The following is a 20,948-nucleotide window of genomic DNA, read 5'->3' as shown; positions in this document are numbered from 1 at the left end:
AAACTTCATCTGTTAGTTCTCAAAATCTTTTGTAACAGTGGCCTTAGGATGTCTGGTTAATGCTCCTAAAATGTTGTTTAGAGGAGTAAGACTATGGACACATTAAATATGTAACTGATTTCTTTTAGTACAACAGTAGAGAACATTGATGGCTAGCAGAAGAGCCTTCATCTGGAAAGTAACAATGCTTGAAAACTTTTTCACTGTGTTACTGATCACTTTGCATAATTACCACAACACAAACAATTTAAAAATCAATTCAGCAAACTGAAGAGGGCAGCAACATTATATGCCTTATTTTAAAAACATTGTTTTCTAATCTAAACTTGTCTGTCTTTCCTTAACCTGAATTTCAAAAAAAAAGTTTGCAGTTAAGAACTGTTTAGAACACTTTAATTGTTCATGGCTCTGTTTATCCTATCAGCAGCAAAGCAACCTCCACTGGTCACCTCCCTCAGTAAAAAGCATGAATACTGTCTTTGTTCTACCACTGCCAGCAGTACAATTTACATAAAAGACAATTTGGGAGAGAGATGGATGTAACTCCACACAATTTTTTCTTATCTTTATACAGGAATTAAAAAAGAAAATCTCAATAGCAAAATGGATTGGAACATGTTTGATTCGTTACAATTATATATAGTGGTGTGAAATAAATTTAAAACACCATTCCCTAAAAGGCGACATGAAGCAGTTTGCCGCATATCTCTCCTTGCCCTGCCAACGACATCTGCTGTTGGGCAAAGCTAATTTCTTCCTGATAGACTTTGCTTCTGCCTCTCCCATGCTTCCTTTACTATTTTGAATGTTCTTCCAAGTTTTCTGGCAAGCCTCTGCCTTCCTTCCCAGGACTTCCACATATTACAGAGCTGGTTAGCACAATCGCGGAGTTCAACCACTAACCAGAAGCTAAAAATAATCAAACACAAGCCTTCCTGTAAACCCCCTTTCTTTTATTCCAGTACCTCCTCTTCAAGACAGGCCTTTATCCCATTTATTGAAGTTGCCAAATATTAAGGAAATAAGATGTAATGATTCTATCACATAGAACAATCCTACAAAGAAGAAGTAATGTTTTCTTACAAATTACCCACAAGTGGAAAAGCAAACAAGCAAACACCAGACAAGAACTTAGGTCAGATTAGCAGTTGATGAAAATTCTGGTGTAACTAAAAAAAGCCCAACACACCCCAATTTATGTGCTGAGCTTAGACAGCCAGAAAAGCTATGAAATGGCAACTCATCATTCCAAAATATCCTGCATGTTCTCCTCACCAACAGTGGAGCACTGCATTGTGGAAAAAAGTAATGACCATAACACAGTGGTTCTTATTAATACTGTCTGTGCATAGTCTGTATTTAATGATTGTCCTTCAGCTATTTCTTTTGGGAGAGGTGAAGCAAGAAACTATTGACATGATGTCATGTGGGGAACTATTCAACAGTCTTTCTATTCTGTAAGTTATGGAAGTAAAAACAGTACAGAAGTGTTACTTGTCTTGGAGCAATAAGCAGTCTGACATTAGGATTAGAGCTTGTTCTGTGCCTCCATTGTACAAGTGTGATGGCTCAGAGAGTCCTTGCCCCCTGCTTACAACTGGATGCAAGTATTAAAGCAAAAAATGAGTCATGTCCTATGATTCATTTTGTACATCGAGATAAAACTCATTCTAACTTGCTGACACTATTTATCTTCAGCTAAGATTAAATGCATTTGTTACTCAGATACCTAAACCAGGAAATTGTTTGCAAATAGCAGTAGCATTACAGATAAAGGGCAAGGCATGTAAACTGTGAAAGCTGAACTGCTCTTACAAAATTCACGTCAACTGGCCACACTTGCACAGAATCTTTCCAGTATGTGTTTTACAAAACAGAAAGAATTCAAAAGTATGCAAGTCTGTGGCCTTCACCCTTATCATCAAACTCTCGAATCACACCTTTACATAATGCATTAAGAATTTCACATGCAATTTTATTTCAGTATAAACATTTCTACCAGATGTAAGGCGATGGAAAATTAACTTCCAAATATGAATCAGATGCATATTAGTGGTAGTATTGCATGCAAATACTTAAGAAAATTTTTGGAGAAGTCAATTGGAAAAAATAATTTCACATGGTCAGGCAAAGGAATAACCAGGTATCCTTGACTCAAGTATCAAGTCATTAACTTCTACACAAATTTGTTTAAATGACTATCTGAAATTATAGGAGACTGAGTTAAATATTATAAAAGTAACTACATAAAAATACATATTTCCATATGCTATAAATTATCTTCAGTGTTCTAAATTCAGAACAGCAAAAACATATTCTATTTTTACCTCCCTGTACTTTTTTGAAAAAACATGCTTTACTCTTATGAGGTCTGGGAGTCATTGTAATTACCTCATCCAGTAGTACTGAAATTTATATTGATTGTAAAACATGCACAGAGCATGAACCATTAACCAAGAGCTACTTCCATTGAAACATTTCTCTGTTTAGTAGTGAGAAATAGCAGGTAACAATGCTTATACTCTAAATGCAAATACTGGGCAAGAACACTTTACAGTTATTGTTTTTCAATGACAAAATCAATCCTTACCTGTCAAGCTAGCTAGAGAATCATGCTAAACTAACCACAGCATCAGAGAAACCAAAAAGAAATATACTGTGCACTGAACATCCTTTCATACAATCTGCAAGAGCATGGTATAATTTTTCCCTCATGCATTAGTCAATATTTTGGTCCTTCCATTTTACAGACAGTTAAAATCTGCAAGCTGTAATATTACAACAGTGCAATTGCTGAAGTATTGCTGTTCATTATTTCTTTAAATGTTGTTGTTGGAAGATCTGGAGTATATAGTTTATTTCCTTCACATATTTAATAGCCTAATGAAGACAGCTTCATCAGCCTAAGAACAATACTTGATTCTAAGAAATTTCTCCATCAGCACAGTACCAGGGGGAGACTTGCTGCATCATGGTGATAAGAAGATAATCTAAAACTATTGAAGAAATGCAGTAGAATAAAATTACTGCAAATTTTCATCAACTTAATTTTGCTTAGCTCAAAAAAAAAGTATTTTCACTCTTTGAAGAACAAAAAGGTAGAGAAAGAGAAATGCACAGTAACAGAATTAAATGTTTGCAGAGGTATTGCTATACAGCTTAAACTTCACATACTAGCTTTTCCAGTTGCATATCATGCTCAGAACCACAAAAAATGTCTAAGTAATTTAAAGCTTAGCTCAAAAAAAAAAATCCTGAGGTGAAATACACTACAATTTAGAATTTGGAGAATAGCAAGTTCTGCAAAACTAAGAAAAAAACTGTCATTATGTGCACTATGACATATTAAATGTGACTATGATGTATTACAATTGCCAAATTTTTAGGCAATATGTTCACAGTACCACAATTTATGTCAATGTAACTGACAGGCATTTCTTGTTTTGGGTGAATATTTCACCAAGGAAAGTTCAGTGTTTGTGTGCTGGTCAGAAGTCACCAGGCAGTCAGTCCTTACATGCAAACAAGTCTTTAGAAACTAAAAATTCATGACTTCTGAAGGAAGAAAGCAAGAAATGAAGTGACAGGATGGGCAACCTCAACCATGTGTACTGCACGGATTCAAAAAGCCCACAGAAATCCAAAGACTGAGCACTAGAGGAAAAAAAATGTTATTTTCATTTTTGTTGCACAATATATTGATGCCAAGAAAAACAACAGAATTAAGCTCAGGTACTTCAGCCTAAGAAAGAGCTTGGCTTGAGGTTAAAGTCTTTAAACTTCCATGAGGTAGAATACAATCAAGTATCTTCTTTCCCAGAATATATTAAGCAGGACAAATCCAATTTAGTTTTTAAAGCTGTTGAAAACTCTTTTGATAGTAGTTCATGAAGAGATACTCTGTCATGAGAATACACCCAATTCCGTCCAGTCCAGTCATAGCGCTTGGGCCCACTAGAAAAAAAACACAACAGAACATCACACACTGTGTAAGTACACATTATTTCAGGAGACCTGCTGGAAGCCTGTATGCATAATGTATGCGACAGAGTGCCCAGGAAAAGGAACAGAGAGCATGGGGAACGGCTGGTGGGCAGTCTGAGGAAGTGGAGCAGAAAAGGCCTGATATGTCAGGAACTACTAAGCCATCAAATAGATATATCTGAAAGGTGACAAGATACATCAGTCACTCCAAGGGGAGACAAGCACTTTCCCTTCCTGCTTTTGGCACTGATTTCCCCACAATTCTTTCCTTTATCCCAATCTTCCCTCACAGATATAATTTTCTTGCACACAAATATCACTACAGATATTTGTATAATGCTGAATTAATGCCACTGATTAGTTCTTGCAAATATTCTAAGCACAGCAAAGCACAAATAATTTCCTTTTAGATGCAACAAAATAATTTAGCCCCTGAAAGCAAATATATTGGCATGCTAAAATGCTATTTTTGTCTCTGCTATTATATTGTAATTGAATTAGTTTTTCCAGGCTTACATTAAGTATCAAGAAAGAAACTTGAACACCTGGGTTCTACTCCAGACCTTGCTATCCGCCCTGTTTTCCAAATGTCAAGTGAGAGAATGACTCAAAGGTACTCACTACTGGTAACATTAGATAAGCAAAGAAAACAGAAAGGAATGAAATTATTATCTGGGATAAATGGAGAAACCCTTGATTTTGTAGGACAAATAACTTGGAACTCAGTCAACATGTCAAGTGTGCTAAAAAACAGACTAACCTGTACATACATAAGAACAATCTGCAAGTTCTCTCTCTACAAGCATAAGCACTGATCTGAACCTTGACTATCCCGAGTTACTCACAATAGTCAAATGAAGAACTTTCCAACCACTGCTCAATGTATGAGAAGTTACAAAGGCAAGCATAAATCCAAGTCACTTTCACTGTCTGCATCAGAAGTAGTAACTGTTTTAATCAGGGTTATGTGCTCCAGTTATTTTACTAAGTATTTCTCACTTCACCTCTGCAGCACAGGCTTATGTTTATACTTTCCTGCACCCAGAGAACGATGGAATAGGATTCTGTCATCCTGTCACATAAAAATCAGGTTAAGATTTGTCATTTAATCAATGACAGAGAAATATGTATATTATCTGAACTGGTTTTAAATGTTATGCAGTAAATATCAGTGATAAGGTTAGTACATGAAACACCTTCATAGTTCTATGAATCTCCAAAAGACTGTACAAATGTGACTTTCAAATTAACAGTTTAAGCAAAAATGCATACCAAGTTAATAATAGACTAAATGTATTTCTCATGGAAAGTCTGCATATATATTTCAACCATAAGAGAAAAGAATTATAATATCACATTAAGCTATTGCTAACATTCTGTAAGGCTGAAAAGTCTTTTCAGTCAGGAGCTACATTAAATTACTGCAATCACACTGCTGGCAGGTTGCACACATTATCTCATGCCCCTTTTTTGTAACTGTCAACTAAGTAAAGTTTTCACTCAGGTGTACAGATACTCGATGGCAAAATAAAATTCCAAGAAAAATGTCTCACAACTTGACAAATTAGTCTCCCCAGGAATATAAGACTAAAGGTCAACATTTAGTGTAAAAATGCTCCAAAACATTCAATGCAAGCAATTACTGGCAGCAACATTTCCTTTTTTCAATTCCCAGCATACTACAGTTAAGGAGATGACAGTTCAGATCATACAGTATCTGCTGGAGTTGCCTTTCAGAGGTTAGGAAATAAGTGAACACATAGCATCATGTTCCAGGAAATACCACTGTTTATCTAATACCAGTTAAGGGAGTATAAAAAGGAAAAATTTAACTTTTTTTCCTCAAACTCCGTATTCTGTAGCACATATGTCTTAGCTCGCCTGGAGCTAAACAGACAGGAATTATCTGAATTTTGGTTTTTATAAAGAGATGAAGCCCGTGTGTCACAAAAATCTTATAAGCTTGTTCCTTCACCATTAACACTTATCAGCTCCCTTGGTTCTTTTCAAGGGATCGTGGCAAGAATACAGATTTTGAGAAGGGACAGCTACAGCATTTTCCCACTTATATGGCTGGCCTTCTTGCTGAAACCAAGCATAAAACCTGAAATGGATCAAAACACATCATTAGGAAAGGCAGAGGAAGCAGCTAACTAAGTCTCCTGTGAAATGCAGAGGCTGGACAAAAACAACCAGTGTGGCATACATAAACATATAAAGCAGGAAATCCCACAAGCTTAAAAGGGAAGGAGCCACCCTGTTTAAAACACAAAGAAAGAGAGGTTTAGATGATGACATCATCATCACTCTTTTTCCAACAGAAGCTTTGTTTGTTTCTTTTTAATCATTGCTGGTTATATTTCCTATGAGTAAGCTATATTCCTGTAGGCAGTGGTTTTGGGCTGAAACAGCGTATGAAAATTCTTTGTTACACATTTCCTGTAACAATTAATTTAGGTATGCCAGTAATACTGCAGTGTGACCGAAACCCTATACCAAACCATTATTGAATATTTAGATTATATCACATTTTGAGACTATACCTAGTAGAAGGGTTATTTATGAAAAGGATATTACATGATCATGCCATGCTATAAATAAGAGGAAATACATTTCCACCCAGTCTGCAGATATTATGTAACTAACTTACCTAGTGGGTGAGGACAGCCAAATCTGCCGGTTTGGTGTTTGCTTATTGATTACGTATGTTCCCATGTCTCCACCCAATTTAATTGTTAGTACTCCACTCTTAAAAGACAAAGAAAGAAATAAAAAATTTGTATCCCGTTACTTTGACAACAATTACTTCACCTGCACTGGCAGAAACTTACATACCTGTATCAGATTCTCAACCATCTTCCCAAACAATAATTGCTAAGGAGAATGATCATTTAACCAAGCATATCTTTGAGTCTGATCTAGACTTTAGACCTTCTGGTCAGAGTTTGATTTTCGTGTGTTTGTACCATTCACAACGTTACTACTTAAATAATATTCTTGAGCTTGGACCTGGCATCCTGAAAAGACCAGACCATTGCAATTCATTTTGCAATGATTAAAACATCGTCCAATAACAACTTTTTTATATTAATGAACAATGCAGAACTGGTGTGGTTCAAAGCCAAGAAGCTTTATGTGTCATTGCTAGATTTCTGAGCCATGCAATTCTACCTTACTTTTCTTCAGTAATGGTAACAGTTTAACAGGGAACAAACACATTTTTCTTGATAATTCTGATTCATTCCTGAAAAAATCTTCCAGGTCTAAATCCCAAGATTCTGGTTTTCCATGAGTCTGGTTTTGCTGTGGTTATGCCACCTTTAGACCATTATCCTGGTGAACATTTATTTTCTCTTTCTTGCTCATATTTCTTACTGACAACATAATTCATGTTTCTAGTAACTGACAAAAATATTTTCTGTTCTGATTTTAAGAGTGAAAAAACAACAATATTTGGACTGGAGTTGATCTAAAGGTGATCTGAATGATACTAATTAAAAAGGGAAATATTTCTACAGAATCCAATGTGACGATTGAGATTATAATTTATTTAGTTCACAGTATCTCAAATACTTCAAGCCCTATGGCACAACAAAGCTTCTTTAAGGGTATCATTCCTTTCATGCTTTAGTCAGAAGATACTACTAGAGGTACATATCATTGCCTGGGCTATTTGTGTATAACACTCACTATGGGGAAAAATACTTTCAGGCATGAGCATCTACTGCCTGCCAACATACTGAGCACAAGTAGCAACTCAAAGCTTCCTTCCCTTACAAAGTAACTCAGAGGAACTATCTCAAGTAGCACTGGGCTTAAAATAATACTCTCAGGATCTGATTTTTTACTTTAGTTTCCCTGCTGTTTCTGTGCTTAAGGCACAGAATATATATATCTGTGATAGAAGCAATAAAAATAAAAGTGTCTTCTGGTTACAAATCCCATCAGGTTTGTCCTGACAGTTATTTCTATTGGACATTAGTACAGTGCACAGAAGGGCAAGAACAAGCTACTTCCTCTGATTGTCAGAACTTCAAGTTTTCCATATCCCATGGTCTTAGAATTGTAGAGATACAGCAGAATAACAACAGGATGGAGGATTAGGCCTGCATAATGATATACAGGTTCTGTATATAGCATTCTTCTATGAGGTTTGTAATGCCATACTAACTATTCAGCATGCTACATGTTTCTACAGACACACTATAAGTAAATAGGTTTTCAAAGAGTTAACAAAAAATTATACTATTATTTATACCCTGTGTCAGCTGTTAGAAAGTATTGTTCCTCTATCCTTGCAAGGTAAATAGAGGTTTACCTCTACTGATGTGTTGAAACATTTTCTCATGTATTTTACAGTACTTCTCAAATACTAGAAAATATTACTTGAATTTTTTTAAGAAATTAAATTGCAAGATACTTTTACCATATTTTAAGAAATACTGCTGTATGTGTTTTGTACTACTGGATGAATGTTTTCTACTTCCTGGTAACAAAAATATTCTTCTAAAGAGATTCTTTTTTTTCCTGAACACGAAGATATAAATTGCTCAAAGCACTCACAGTTACAAAAGGCACAGCAGACCTTTATCACATTTGCCACCTTGTGGTTTCTTGCAGCACTGACCCTCTTTGTTTAGAATTAAAATCTGGGCTATTTAACCTTCTCCTTTCAACAGAAATGACAGCATATTATTAATTGTCATCATCCTGTCTACATAGTAAAGGACCACTGGCAAAAATAAGGATGTAAAAGTATTAGCTCTTGAGCTTCACAAGTCAATGTCAAACATAATCCACCATACAATAGATGGAGAAAAAAATTATGACATGACTTATCAGCTTAGCATACTGAAGTGTTTAGGAATACTAAAAAGGTAAATTTCAACTATTGCTTATTTTTGTCCTAGGATAGTTACATCAGGCTAATAGGTATATTGATCTCCTAAAATATACTGAAGAGTAATGTTTTAAAATGCTTTTTACCAGAAAAGCAATTAGCTGTAACATTATCTATATACTTAATTACAGCAACAAGTAGTATTTGCTAAACAGAAAGCTACGGGCAATATGTTATTTTATATCCTAGCTATCAGAAATACAGAATGAAAATTATGATGACAAAGCTACACAAGGAAGTCCAAAAACTACAGACTTTTGTTTTGGTTTTGTATTTTGCACAGTGAAACCTAGACCATCTGATTCACCATTCTGGAGCACAAAAACTTAACTGACAGTGCCAGTACAAAGCAATCTCGTTGTGGTTAAGACATGAAGAGGGAGCAATAATTATGTGACCTCAAAAAACTGCAGTATTGAAAAACCTGTGTAGCAGACAGTACTGTAGGGAGAAACGGCACTCTTCTCCAAGTCATGTTGAGGGCTGTAACACATAGATCACTTCAGGAACTGAATTTATATAAAAACTAATAAATTCCCTATACAAATAACACAGACATTTTGTTCTGAGTCTGTCACTCCTGTATTTGAGTAACTGACTACTGAAGGCTCCAGCCATGCAACGTCTCCTGTGACAGTAGCCTCTTCCCCATGTAGGCTCTGGTCTCACTTCTGCAACAACCTATCCAAACACTGCACCCTCCCTCCTGTTGCTTCTCTCCACCACAGGCTGTCATCATTAAAGCCAGGACAAACATACACTACCTGGTCAATACAAATGCTGCTTGTCTGTATTCAGGGCAACCAAAGAACTGCTCTAACAGTTACATGTGATGTACTGTGCCATGTAGCTCACCAGAAGGGAACTGACTGTGCCTGTTTAGGAAAATTTATAGATCAATGTAAAATAAGAAAACAGTTTCCATCTCCACTGTGCTCATTTATTATTCTATATTATGTCTTTCTCTAAACATGAAAAATTTTGAATCCCTAAATCACACAATGGTATGTGTTACTTCTCACCAGAGTTGTTGCCCTGGTCAGTATACAATAAATGTGTAAAAATTCATTGTATTTTCAGTGTCAGCATTAAGGTGACTAATTTAAAATTCTCCTTCAAATAATAGGAAAAAAAAACCCCTACAATAATTACAGTGGTAATATAATGTTTAAAACATACCCCTAGAGAGACATCATAATCTTCTGGGGTAAAAGGTTTATCTGCCAGGTCCTCAAAGAAATCTGCTAAGGAGTCCAGTGTTTCTTCAGCCAGTTTCTCATAGGTTGTCTCATCTAATGAGCTACAAATGACATAGAAGTCCACAATTAGGAGGAAAAGCATGGAAGACAGCATTTTCCCTACAATAAAATCATACCAAGACCACAACTTTGGATGAAACTGTAACCATGAAATGATCTTATAAAACAAGTAGTCATTTTTCTTAAGGTGATGTAACTGACAATCCACCTTATCAATGGAGGTGAAATTTTGAAATTAGTTGGTATTAGAGATCTCTTAACTGAGGAAAAGCTACTTACTTCCTTAGATATACTAACCCCATTTAGTAAACAGCATCAGATTTCAAAGTAAGGAATTTTCATAATAGGACTTTGTGTAAGTTTTGAACTCTACAAATAGAGACAAAAGCATCTCCCATTTAGAAATATGTCATTTGACTCTACAAAACTTGCTGTAGCTATACACAGTTTAGAAATATCAGTATCACATGTCATGTTTATGCATAGCATTTGCCTCCTCAACTGGAATTACCCATGCAACCTGGTAATTAGATGTTATTTAAACTGTGCTTATGAACTGACACTTATGAATTACAGACTACTCCAGAGAGTCTCAAAGCACCCTTGTGGCCATTACGTAAGGCTTAAAGCACCTGTGAGACCAATTCTCTTTTAGTCTTTAGTGGAATCAAGAGTAGAACAGTTTCATTAAACAAATGTAATTAAAATCACGTAAGCTGTTCCACCTCTATCAGTGTCAGCTTTCAGCTGAGTGTGTAAAGGGGTCTCCCTGCCAGCAAACAGTTCAGGAAAATAATCGCAATTTTTGCTAATGCTTAAGGCAATGGAACAGCTACTATGGGCTGAATATATAATATATATCAGTTGGTAATAGAAACTTTTAGAAAAGTTTCTTATCCAGTTACCGAAATATGCTCTATGTCACTTATGTGAAGGACACCATGAAATGCTTTGGGGCATGGGGAACAGAAAGCCTTTGGATTGGGCAGGATTCATGAACAGGTTCAAGGTCCACTTCAGGCACTTAAAGGCAAGAGCCATTTCAGACATCTGCATAATCTTTTACTGTGTCTCCAATTTCTGCATCAGAAGGGAGAAGTCTCCAACAGACGCTGTGTCACGTTCTCTCAGAACAAGCAGAAATTTCTCATCCTCTGGCACATGTGAAATGGTGCCAGACACCTGTGTTTAGGTACACAATTTTGTAATTTGTGTATTTTTTAAGTGACTTCGTAAATACACACAAAATGCTTTTAGCTGAAACTGTAGTTGTCCTTTACATCATGTCAACATTACATTAGTTTGGTAGTATTAGTATGTATGTAAGTTATTCTAAAATACATAACCAATATTTTCATATGAATATCTCAAAATGTATTTTTACCTTGTGTCACTCAGAGTTCCTGCATTTCTCAAATTCATGAACCAAGCAGTCCTGCTCTTCACATCTGAATAATATTGTAATTGCTGTTTAAAGTAAGCAGAAACAAAATGGAATTAAAGTTAAAATGTAATGAATTACGAACTATGTATTTATCATATAAATTAAACAGCTCCTTTAAGTCCTTTCCATCCCAAGTAAAATGTTCATATTCTATATTGCAGGGCTAATATGGAAGGAATTATGCAGCTTTAGTCTTCAGATAATTGAAGCAATCTAGAATTATCCCTGTCTTCATTATGCAAGCTAATGGAATAAAGCCCCACACCCTCTCATTATAGAAGAACGAACTAGGAAAAGAGAACTATTCTAACTTTTCTATTGCTCTGCCACAGAATTACTGAGCAACTTCGGTCTATTAAATAGCTTAGGCTCAGATTTTCCTAAGTATCCACTACTCAAATGCTTCACTACCAACATGTGTCCCTCTGCTGGAAGTCAGGAACGTATTAAGCTGAAACAAGCAAAAACCGTGGATCCTCCTTTGACTCCTCCAAAGAGTCAAAACCACTTCAGATTCCAGATTTCCAAATTATGGAAAAGCTGTATCCCCACGCCAGACACAGTAGCAGAAGTACTTATCCTATCCAGCGGGAAAGGAAGATGGCATGATTTGCATTTTCTTCCTAACTGGCGCTGACCATTCGGTTTAATGGTAGAACAGCACTCATGATTACTTTCTGTGTACTCATGCAAGGTTCTGAAAACTTCAGACGGACTTGAAAAGCAAGTGACATTTGCAAAGGAGCTATGTCAGCCTCTCTTCAAGCACGGCCGATCTGCATGTATTAGCAATGAGCTGCCTGTTAGTGCAAAACCACGACACAGGCAGAAAAGATAGAAGGGCGACACAAAGATACAGGCCGACAAAATACACCACACTCACTGCTTATATTCTTGACTGCACCCCTTACCCTACAGCATTTTATACACGTTCAGAATCAAAACCTACAAGACCTCGAGCACGTTCAAGCTCTGTCCAGGCTGAGAGGCATTAATTCCTTCACTGTGCTCCTATATTCGGTTTGTGACTGGAGGTTGCCAACAGCGGTGCCGGCACACAGCCGGCCCTGCCTCCGCGTACCACAGCCGGCTGAGGGCAGCCAGCACCGCCTTCTGCGCCTGGAGAGGGGCAGCAGACGAATGCACCAGCTCCGGTGTGCGCCAACTCCCGAGGCACGGAGAGAACAAGAAAGTAGAAGGCAGGCGGGAGAGTGGGCAGGAGAAGACGCGCCCCGCTACCGGCCGGCCTGCGAAGAGGCTGGGCGGCGGCGCCGGCCTGGCTACCGCGGGCTGACACAGACCCGCCCGGAGCCGGCGGCCGCCTGGCGAATCCCCGCCTGTCACCCTTCCCTCCCTGCCCGCCCCAGCCGGGGCTCGGCCACGGCCGCTCCGCCCGCCGCCGCGCAGGCCGCGCCTCGCCCCCACCGTCCGCCCGCCCCTCGCTCACCGTGCGGCCACTGCCGGCGGCGGCTGTGCCCGCCCTCGGGGCGTCCCCGGTGCCGCCGCGCTGCCGCGCCCCGGCCGCCGCCGCCGCTGCCGCCGCCGCCGCCCGTCCCGCGGCGCGCACGGCGCCCGCCGCCCCCGCCCGCCACATAGCGCCCGGGCCGCTGCGGAAGGGGCGGGGCGGGGCCGGGCCGGACCGGCGTCCGCCACCGCCTCCCCGCGGCGGCGCGAGGGGAGCGGCGGGGCCAGGCCCGGGCCCTCAGGGCTCGTTCGGCCGTGCGGCAGAGCCGAGCAGAGGCAGAGTGTGCGGGTTTTCCCTTCCTCCCAGCCACTGCTGCCTCCAGCCTCAGCAGCGCCAGGATAAATCAAATCCAAGTGCTTTGCTACCGAGACAGCACAGGTGTATCGGAGCCGAGCACGGTCTGTCCGCCCGGCGAGGCTTTCGAGGCGGCGGCGGTGGTTTCCCCGCCAGCCTTATCCCGGTGTCTTTCCCTCGTCTCTAGCACGGCCTGGCACGGCTGTCCCTAGGAAACGGGTGCCGGCCCCGGTGTGCTGCTCAGGCTCCCCTCGGCGAGATGTGGACCCCGACGTGTCACAGAGACAAGGAGCGGCCTGCCCCCGCTGAGCGCCTTCAGCTCGCCGCTGCTCTCAGAGCAGACAGTGAGCGCTCTGGGCCAGTGTCTGCTGGCATCTGCTCACGCAGAGCGGCCGCGCTGAGGAGATTTACAAGGAGCTGGCGCCTGGGGAAAAATAGCAATTAAAACCCACACTACGCACCAAGCATTCACTCAGGGACCCGTTAGAGGACTATTTTCTGTGACAGGAAGTATTCTGATCCACATCCTGCAGGTGAAATGTCTCGCTGAGCCACTGAAGGGAAAATAAAGCACATAATTTATCACACCTGACATTTTCCGCTAAGTTACATAAATGCTGATGATGCCATACTATCAACAGTATGTGAAGATGTGGAGTCTCAGCCAGACGTGTCGTATTGTTACTTAAACTGAAAGAAATAAACTAGGTTTGCCAAATAGATGAGAGGTAAGAAATAATTTCTATAAAAAGGTTTCTTTAAAAATCTGCACAGTTTCTGTGGGAACACTGACAACTTTCACTTCAGAGCCTTCCACTGGATAGGACCAAAAGCTTCAGAAGCCTACCGCTGGTTACTGTGTGATGCATTTTTATATTTCAAAGACTCTTAATTAAAGTAAGCAGCTAGTTGCTCTGAGCCACCTGATCGAGCTGAAGATGTCCCTGCTCATGGCAGAGGGGTTGGACTAGGTGACCCTGAAAGGTCCCTTCCAATCCAAACTATTCTATTGATTCTGTGATCTTCCACCACATTAGGGAATTAGTTATCAAGTTTTTCACCAAGATCTGTAATTTTATAATATTTTTCTATAAGCCAAAATTATTTTACTCTACACAAGGCAAAAAAGCTCAAACAAGCCCCTTGCGCAAATTTCAACTGAAATTATGAAGGCTGTTTTACCTAAAAGCTGTTTGTATCAAACTGTTACCTGACTCAGCCAGCTTCTTGTCTGTTTTCAACAGACTCCTGTGTGTTTCTTTGTTACCAATGTTCTTCTCAGTTTGTGTTTTTGTTGTATTTTGTGGGGGAGGTTTTAATACACCAAGCAGATTTAAGATACTCTTTAGTTCCTTGAAGAACAACCCATTCTTAGCCCTGCTGGGAGAAGCTACTTATGTTTCTGCAGGAATAATAGTTTACAGACTGAGATAAGGCTTGTAGGAACAAATAACTTGTATCAGACCACAGATATCATTGGTAAAGCAAACAACTGATTTTTCATACCTTGGTAACAAAGAGGGGGGAAACAGCTAGAAGAAAGGAAGAATGCCTATTCTTTTATGTAGTATTTAATCTATTTAAAGATGGTGCTTATTTATATAGCTTGCCTCTCCTATAAAAATAACCTCAGGTATTTTTTTTATATTATCCAACTAGTTTCACAGTGATTTTTCTCTAGTCATCCAAGTCATACACAACTCTCAGCAGGAAATGTTCATCTTGTGTTTCTAGGCTAATGACAAATCAATGAATTTGTGTGGATTAAACATTTTCTCTAGTACGAGCAATTTCACATACCAAATCTTTTATAAATTTAACAACAGTTAATTCAAATGTAAAGTTCAAGTTAGTGAATTTTACAAGATGCTACTACCAAGCAAGGATCAGTCACACAACTTCTAAAGGGCTCTAATTAAGGATTAGCAATTTTAACAATAGTTTTAAAATGTTTTTAATTTTCCTGTCCCTTAGGAGCAACAGGAACAACAATTAATGTTGTTCATATCACAATACTGGCATCAGTACCTTTTTATGCTGGTATAAATACTTGTGAAGGAGTTGCAGATGCAGAAGCCCTGCAGGGTCATGCGCCACACATTCAGTCTGGAAAGAGCTGATAGATTTTTTTACTTAAAGCAAATATTAAATGTTTCAGCAAATGGCTTCTATGAAGAACAGGGGGAGTGTGCTACTGATTGCTCTTGTATCATTGTCTAGTGGAAGGGTTTGGGAAAATACTGTTGAGTTATATAAAATTAAATTGCCCATGACAAAGAGATTGTATACAAAAGATGTCTCAGTCTCTGAATAGTTTGGTAGAGACATTCTGGTTTTGGACAGAATTGTTGCAGTTAAGTTGTGAATCCTTTGGGTTCTTCCTAAGAACAAGTGATTCAGATGCTATAGTTACTAGATAATTGGGGAAAAATTGTCATGTGTGTTCTTTATGAAGGTTAATTGGGTGCTTAAATGTTTTTTCCCCAAATGAGACTATTGACAAGTATCTGCTTTGCACAGAGACACATTCTAAATATTCTGTACATTGTACATAAAGGAACAGACACTTGACAGAGATGTACAAAATGTTTTACTCATAGGACATGAAGATTGGTTTTACTTTTCTCAGAGCTGCAGAATAGTTTTCTTGCTGAGATTAAGCAGTCTAATTTTAAAGCCTATAAAAGTGGTAATCATGAGATACAGGCTCCAAACAAAGGAAGCCTTAGGCAGTGTATACTTAGAAGGTAAAAAACCCAAACCCCTTTAAATTTCTCTATACTGTGCATAATTAAGGAATTATTCTTCTTACTCGTCAGAATTACATTGAAGTAAAATAAAAAAAAAACCAAAACACCATCCCCCACCAAACTAAAGCAAAAAAAATCCACCACACCAAATCCTTAAAAAAAAATCTATACAGGTACAAAGAATAATTCTAGGACTTTAAATGCCAAGTTCAGGTTTTGTCAAATTAGCAAGTTTACTAAGCTTACTCCTAGAAGACATGTTATTACCAATAATTTCAGTAGCTTTCTAAGTGACATCTGTGCAAATTTTTAAATACACCCCTGCATTGAAGCATGAAATCTTGGACTGATGATCATTGGCATTTGTGATTATCTCCCTGTTACTTGGGAAATTAGGGAACTAAAACAGTTTCTGCAGTTACCCTAAAATAACTTCCCATACTGAAAAACCTGAAATGGTTTTATAAAGCAGTGCCTATTGAGTATGTTCCTTTGGCTTTCCTGCTCTAATTTCAAGATTCCCCTTATCATTATAGAGCTGGTAAAGACTGATTCTGTGTTTGTCATATCTCAAGAGGCCTCTTAAGACTGTCCCATGAAGGTAGAGAAATGCAAGAACAATTATGTCCAGTATAGATCAATAGCAGGATGACAGCAGTGATAGTCTTCAGAAAAAAATCATTTATTCATCAATAAAACTAAAGTTTACAGTAGTATTTTCTAAATAAATTATAGATTTTCTCTTTTACAAGAAATAAAGTAAAATCAAAAATATTTCAAGGACAATATATGTACAGAACATAAGGCCTTGTTATAAATAACATTTTTATCTCCTTTTTTCCAACAGTGAAAGTATCTTTAGAAGCTCATTTTCATATGGTATGAGCAGATATTTGCCCTAACCCTCATACAACATCAGTTCCAGTTTCCATTGATGTGAACCTAAGCAATTAGAATGGTGTGGGTCAGAAAAATGAAATTGATTTTATTCACCACTGTGCTTATTTTTAAATAGGTAAAGTAGATAATATATTTTGCTTGTGCATAGTTACAGAATGCATGCAAATGAAACCGCTAGAGAGATAAGAAAATATCACTTCAGAGTCCAAAAAAGGTGATTGGCAATATTGTAGAAAGCAGCCTGAATACACAGTTCTTCACAGTTGAGCAAGCAAGGACAGATAACACAGAGTGTGGAATGTTTCATATGATTTTTGTCAAGTCCATCAACTCTTTCTATGGTTCAAAGATGGCACTTCTATGGCACTTCTTAGAATTAGTTCTGTTGATTATTACTCTTTGTCTATTAGGCTCAGCAAATTCCTTCTTCTTAAACAAGGAGTGCAGAAAGTGCTCTTCATTAACCATGGTCACTTCCCTTAGTTTTACTCTTCATATATTCTTTGTTACTAGAAATACAGAAATGACAAGTTAAGAGTTGTGTTTACTTGTTTTCTTACAGAATTATACATAGGTAACATCTTTCTTCCCCCAAACAGGCTGCAGTACAATTTGGCAGTGATTCTCTTATGACCTTGGGCCCTGATCAAAAGCACTGGGTCTCTTGTACAACAGCTAACCCCTATGGGTTTTGCAGGCATTGCAGTACACTTGTATTATGTGAACTAGAACTACTTGCTGCTGCAAAATGCTGAACACTTTGCATATCAGAGAAGACAGAACAATCTGAAACCACTCAGCAATTCACAACAGCTTATTTTTATCTTGCAGAACTGTGGTATTTATTACTTAAAAGTAGCAGTCTTCATATGTCATGAATATTAGTGCTCTCAGCAGAAGCATGGTGTCTTTCCCCAGGTAAAAAATCATGCCTATCAAAAAACTTTCAGGCACAATTAATGTTCAAGTCAATGTGGCAATCATTTGATTTCACAAAAAAATTAAATTAAAAAATATTTAATAATCTTAATGGATTACAGTTTTCTAAACTACCCTCATGTCATAGAAATAGTTGGTCACTTCTTGGCATCCCTGTAGAGTTAGAGATGAACTGAAAAGAAACTCTTCTTTGCTGAACATTTTATTATGACAATTCAAACTAAGGATAAAGTGGCAGATGAAGAATATATTTCAGTAAACTGGATGCATCTCAGCTGATATACCCAAATTGTAGCAAGACACAAAATCAAAACAAAGGGATCTGTAATGACCTTACTCTAAAACCTCATTAAAAAACATTACAAAGATGTAAGGTTCCATTTATTAAACAGATTTTTAAGGTCACCTTTACATTATGCTTTTTGATACAGGCACTTAACTAACCTTTAAATAGTTTGACAACAGTTTAATCTTGATTATGAACAAAAAATCTCTGAAGGCATTTCTTAAGCTTATCTCAGAGAAATGTAACCAGTAGATTTAAATCAATATTTTTATTACAACTTCTAGCACAACCCTTGAACCTTGAGGAACGATATTTCAATATTGTTCTATGAAAACTTTAAACTTCCTACTGTATTGTCCACCAGTATTAGGGTGTTCATAATCACTGATGCTATTGAGCACAGCACCAGTCTCTCAGGTGCTGTTCCCTCTCTTTCTCAGGAACTGTGGTCTGGCAAGTCGAGTTGATGGACCTATGAGCACTGGAATGTCCTAAGGCAGTAAAGTACTTAGAAAGTACAGAACAATTTCATATGTGAAGTGAAATTGTTGGACAAGTGAGTAAAATTAAAGAAAGTGGTATTCTAAAATCAATGTGATGTAAAGCTAACAAGGACTTTTAATTAATTTTACTGCTTTTCACTAAGATGGCTATTGGTATTGCTGATGCTGGTTTTATGGTATTCCACTAATTATGCAATGGAATTATGACTAGCTTATTCTTGTTCTTGTTTCCTTTCTTCTGACCCTTCCAAAGCATTTCAATGAAAAATTTCAATAAAAGTTGCATGACAGAGTTGGAGAAAGGAGACCTGACAATAACTTGTAGCAACTGTATGAGTCAATCACAGAAATACTCTTGATGGTACTAATGCTCTTTTAAGAAGATGGGATTTTCAAATGTTCATATTTATGGCAGGTACAGTCCAGTACTGTATTACTCTGGAAAGAAATCCATCTATCTCAAGGCTCAGGACATGATCCTCTAGGCAACACTGTATCTACTACACAATTTTTGGATTTCATTGATTCCAGATAAAGGAAACTTCTTTTTTAAAAATAAAAACTGAGTTTGGCTGTAGCAATTTGGTCCAAAGTGATAAATAATGCACAAATGACATTACAGGAATCATTCCTATAATCACTGCCTGAGATGTCTCACACTGTGTATATAATGGATTTACAATGTTTGTGCCTACTTGAGGCTGTCTTGGAGCATTTTTGTGCTCCAGTTCTCTTTCCATGGATATGTTTTTGAGCTGATTGATTTCCTCTTTTAAAAGCACCAGGCATGAGAACATGTGATAATACCATGCTGGCATTTTAGCACTTGGCTTCCTCAGGCAACATGTTGCTAGTGATCTGAATTGGTACCTTTTTAATCTAATCAAGCACCTAATTCCTGTGTCTGATTTTCATGCAAGGGTGACTAAAATGTTCCTTCTTACATAATGTTTCTTCTGCAAGAGCACCTCTGCCAAACAACATTTGACTGCTCGTTTGTTTTTCACCTCTGACCTGGTTTCAGTTTCATGGGACACATAGGTCTCGTTTTTCCCTCTCCTTTTTTTGGATCATGCATGGATGGATACAGGGAAAACATAGATCACAACAGAGGAAATGAGCAGTTAACTGTGCTGCATAAGACAAGTTGGTTTGCCCCTTTCAGCCTTAAACAAGTTCTGTTTTGAGGGGAGTGCTTGATTGGCTCTACCATGCACACATAACATTTTAAGGATTCTTATGCTCTCAGGGGAAAGAAAGGATGCCTGTAAGTGAGGAGGTCATAATTCCTTTCTCATATTCCCAGTATTCAGGTTCAGTCTACTGGGTTTTCCACCAGTATCTTCAGAGGAAATGGTGAAGCAGAGAAACTGAAGTTTCTATAAAAAGGGCAACATATCAAAATTTGAGGTATGCTGTGCAGTGTGATGGCACAACTTTTAGCTTGTTTTTACATGTATTCTGCCTGGGAATTGCTTTAATTCAGCCTCACTTTTAATTATCCCACAACAGCACCCTGAAAATAACTACCCCATGATTAAAATTTAATTGAAATTATGGGGAAGAGTACAGAAGAAAAGGAATACTGAAGAGTCAAAGTTTTGACAGCTTCTAAACAAGCATTTTGCTTAGAAGCATAATTGTTCATCTGCTTACCTATGCATCTACAGCAGCTTTGAAATACATAATTAATCTTCAATATTATTTTAAGATTTCAAAAACCTATAATAAATTGGCATTTGGAAATAAACCACACTATAAGTAATTTTAAATGTAATAATATAATCTATGCAATTCTTCTGACACAAATCATAGCTACACTAACAAGGCTCTAAATATACTGGGCTTGCTCATCACTACAGTTATTCCATGATTTTATTTTACTGAAGGCCTTACCAACCCATATCTTCAGTAGCAGTGACATTTAAATATAAATTTTATGAACCTTTCCTTTAACAACAGGAGGCAATGTTGTATTTTCATGTGAAAACATCTGCACTACCCAAGAATTTTGCATTGTAGTTCAATATACAGAAGTATTCTGTAAGCAAAAAATAATTCATTAATAAAATCCTATACGCAGGACATACATTTATTAAAGATCCTATACACTGGACACATATTTCTTTATTTAAATCCTGTATTTTCCACCAGATGACTTAACATATACAGCATCATTATAGAAGAAACTTAAAAGTTTTTCACTGCTATTTGCATGCATTTT

General features: G+C 37.9%; 2 protein-coding genes across 4 annotated transcripts in view; both read right to left on the bottom strand.

Moving 5' to 3' along the window:
- Positions 1–932: 932 nt before the first annotated feature.
- Positions 933–13,199, bottom strand: FXN (frataxin). Its single transcript, XM_071424924.1, has 5 exons — positions 13,035–13,199; positions 11,528–11,610; positions 10,064–10,184; positions 6,635–6,732; positions 933–3,954 (listed from the first exon to the last, which is right to left on the bottom strand). The coding sequence occupies exons 1-5, from the start codon at positions 13,179–13,181 to the stop codon at positions 3,801–3,803; spliced, it is 603 nt and encodes a 200-aa protein (XP_071281025.1). The 5' UTR covers positions 13,182–13,199; the 3' UTR covers positions 933–3,800.
- Positions 13,200–16,757: 3,558 nt separating this feature from the next.
- PIP5K1B (phosphatidylinositol-4-phosphate 5-kinase type 1 beta) overlaps positions 16,758–20,948 on the bottom strand; it is a 96,408-nt gene continuing 92,217 nt past the window's right edge. For all 3 annotated transcript variants that reach the window (XM_071424922.1, XM_071424921.1, XM_071424923.1), the window contains one exon: positions 16,758–17,505. In XM_071424922.1, coding sequence (XP_071281023.1) covers positions 17,503–17,505 — 3 coding nt within the window. In that variant the 3' untranslated portion in view covers positions 16,758–17,502. The remainder of the gene's footprint in view (positions 17,506–20,948) is intronic.

The sequence above is a fragment of the Agelaius tricolor genome, unplaced genomic scaffold (assembly GCF_023055355.1).
Source record: "Agelaius tricolor isolate 1412-34295 unplaced genomic scaffold, bAgeTri1.0.p SCAF_4, whole genome shotgun sequence".
Taxonomy (NCBI): Eukaryota; Metazoa; Chordata; class Aves; order Passeriformes; family Icteridae; genus Agelaius; species Agelaius tricolor.
The sequence above is the reverse complement of the archived record's forward strand: the minus strand, read 5'-3'. Positions and strand labels throughout refer to the sequence as shown.

Excerpts from the sequence above, each read along its gene's own strand:
- FXN (XM_071424924.1), bottom strand. The coding sequence starts at position 13,181 with ATGTGGCGGGCGGGGGCGGCGGGCGCCGTGCGCGCCGCGGGACGGGCG. Across the intron at positions 11,611-13,034 it reads CCGCCGGCAGTGGCCGCACG|CAATTACAATATTATTCAGA; the intron begins GTGAGCGAGGGG and ends TACTTTAAACAG. Across the intron at positions 10,185-11,527 it reads GGAACTCTGAGTGACACAAG|CTCATTAGATGAGACAACCT; the intron begins GTAAAAATACAT and ends TGTCATTTGTAG.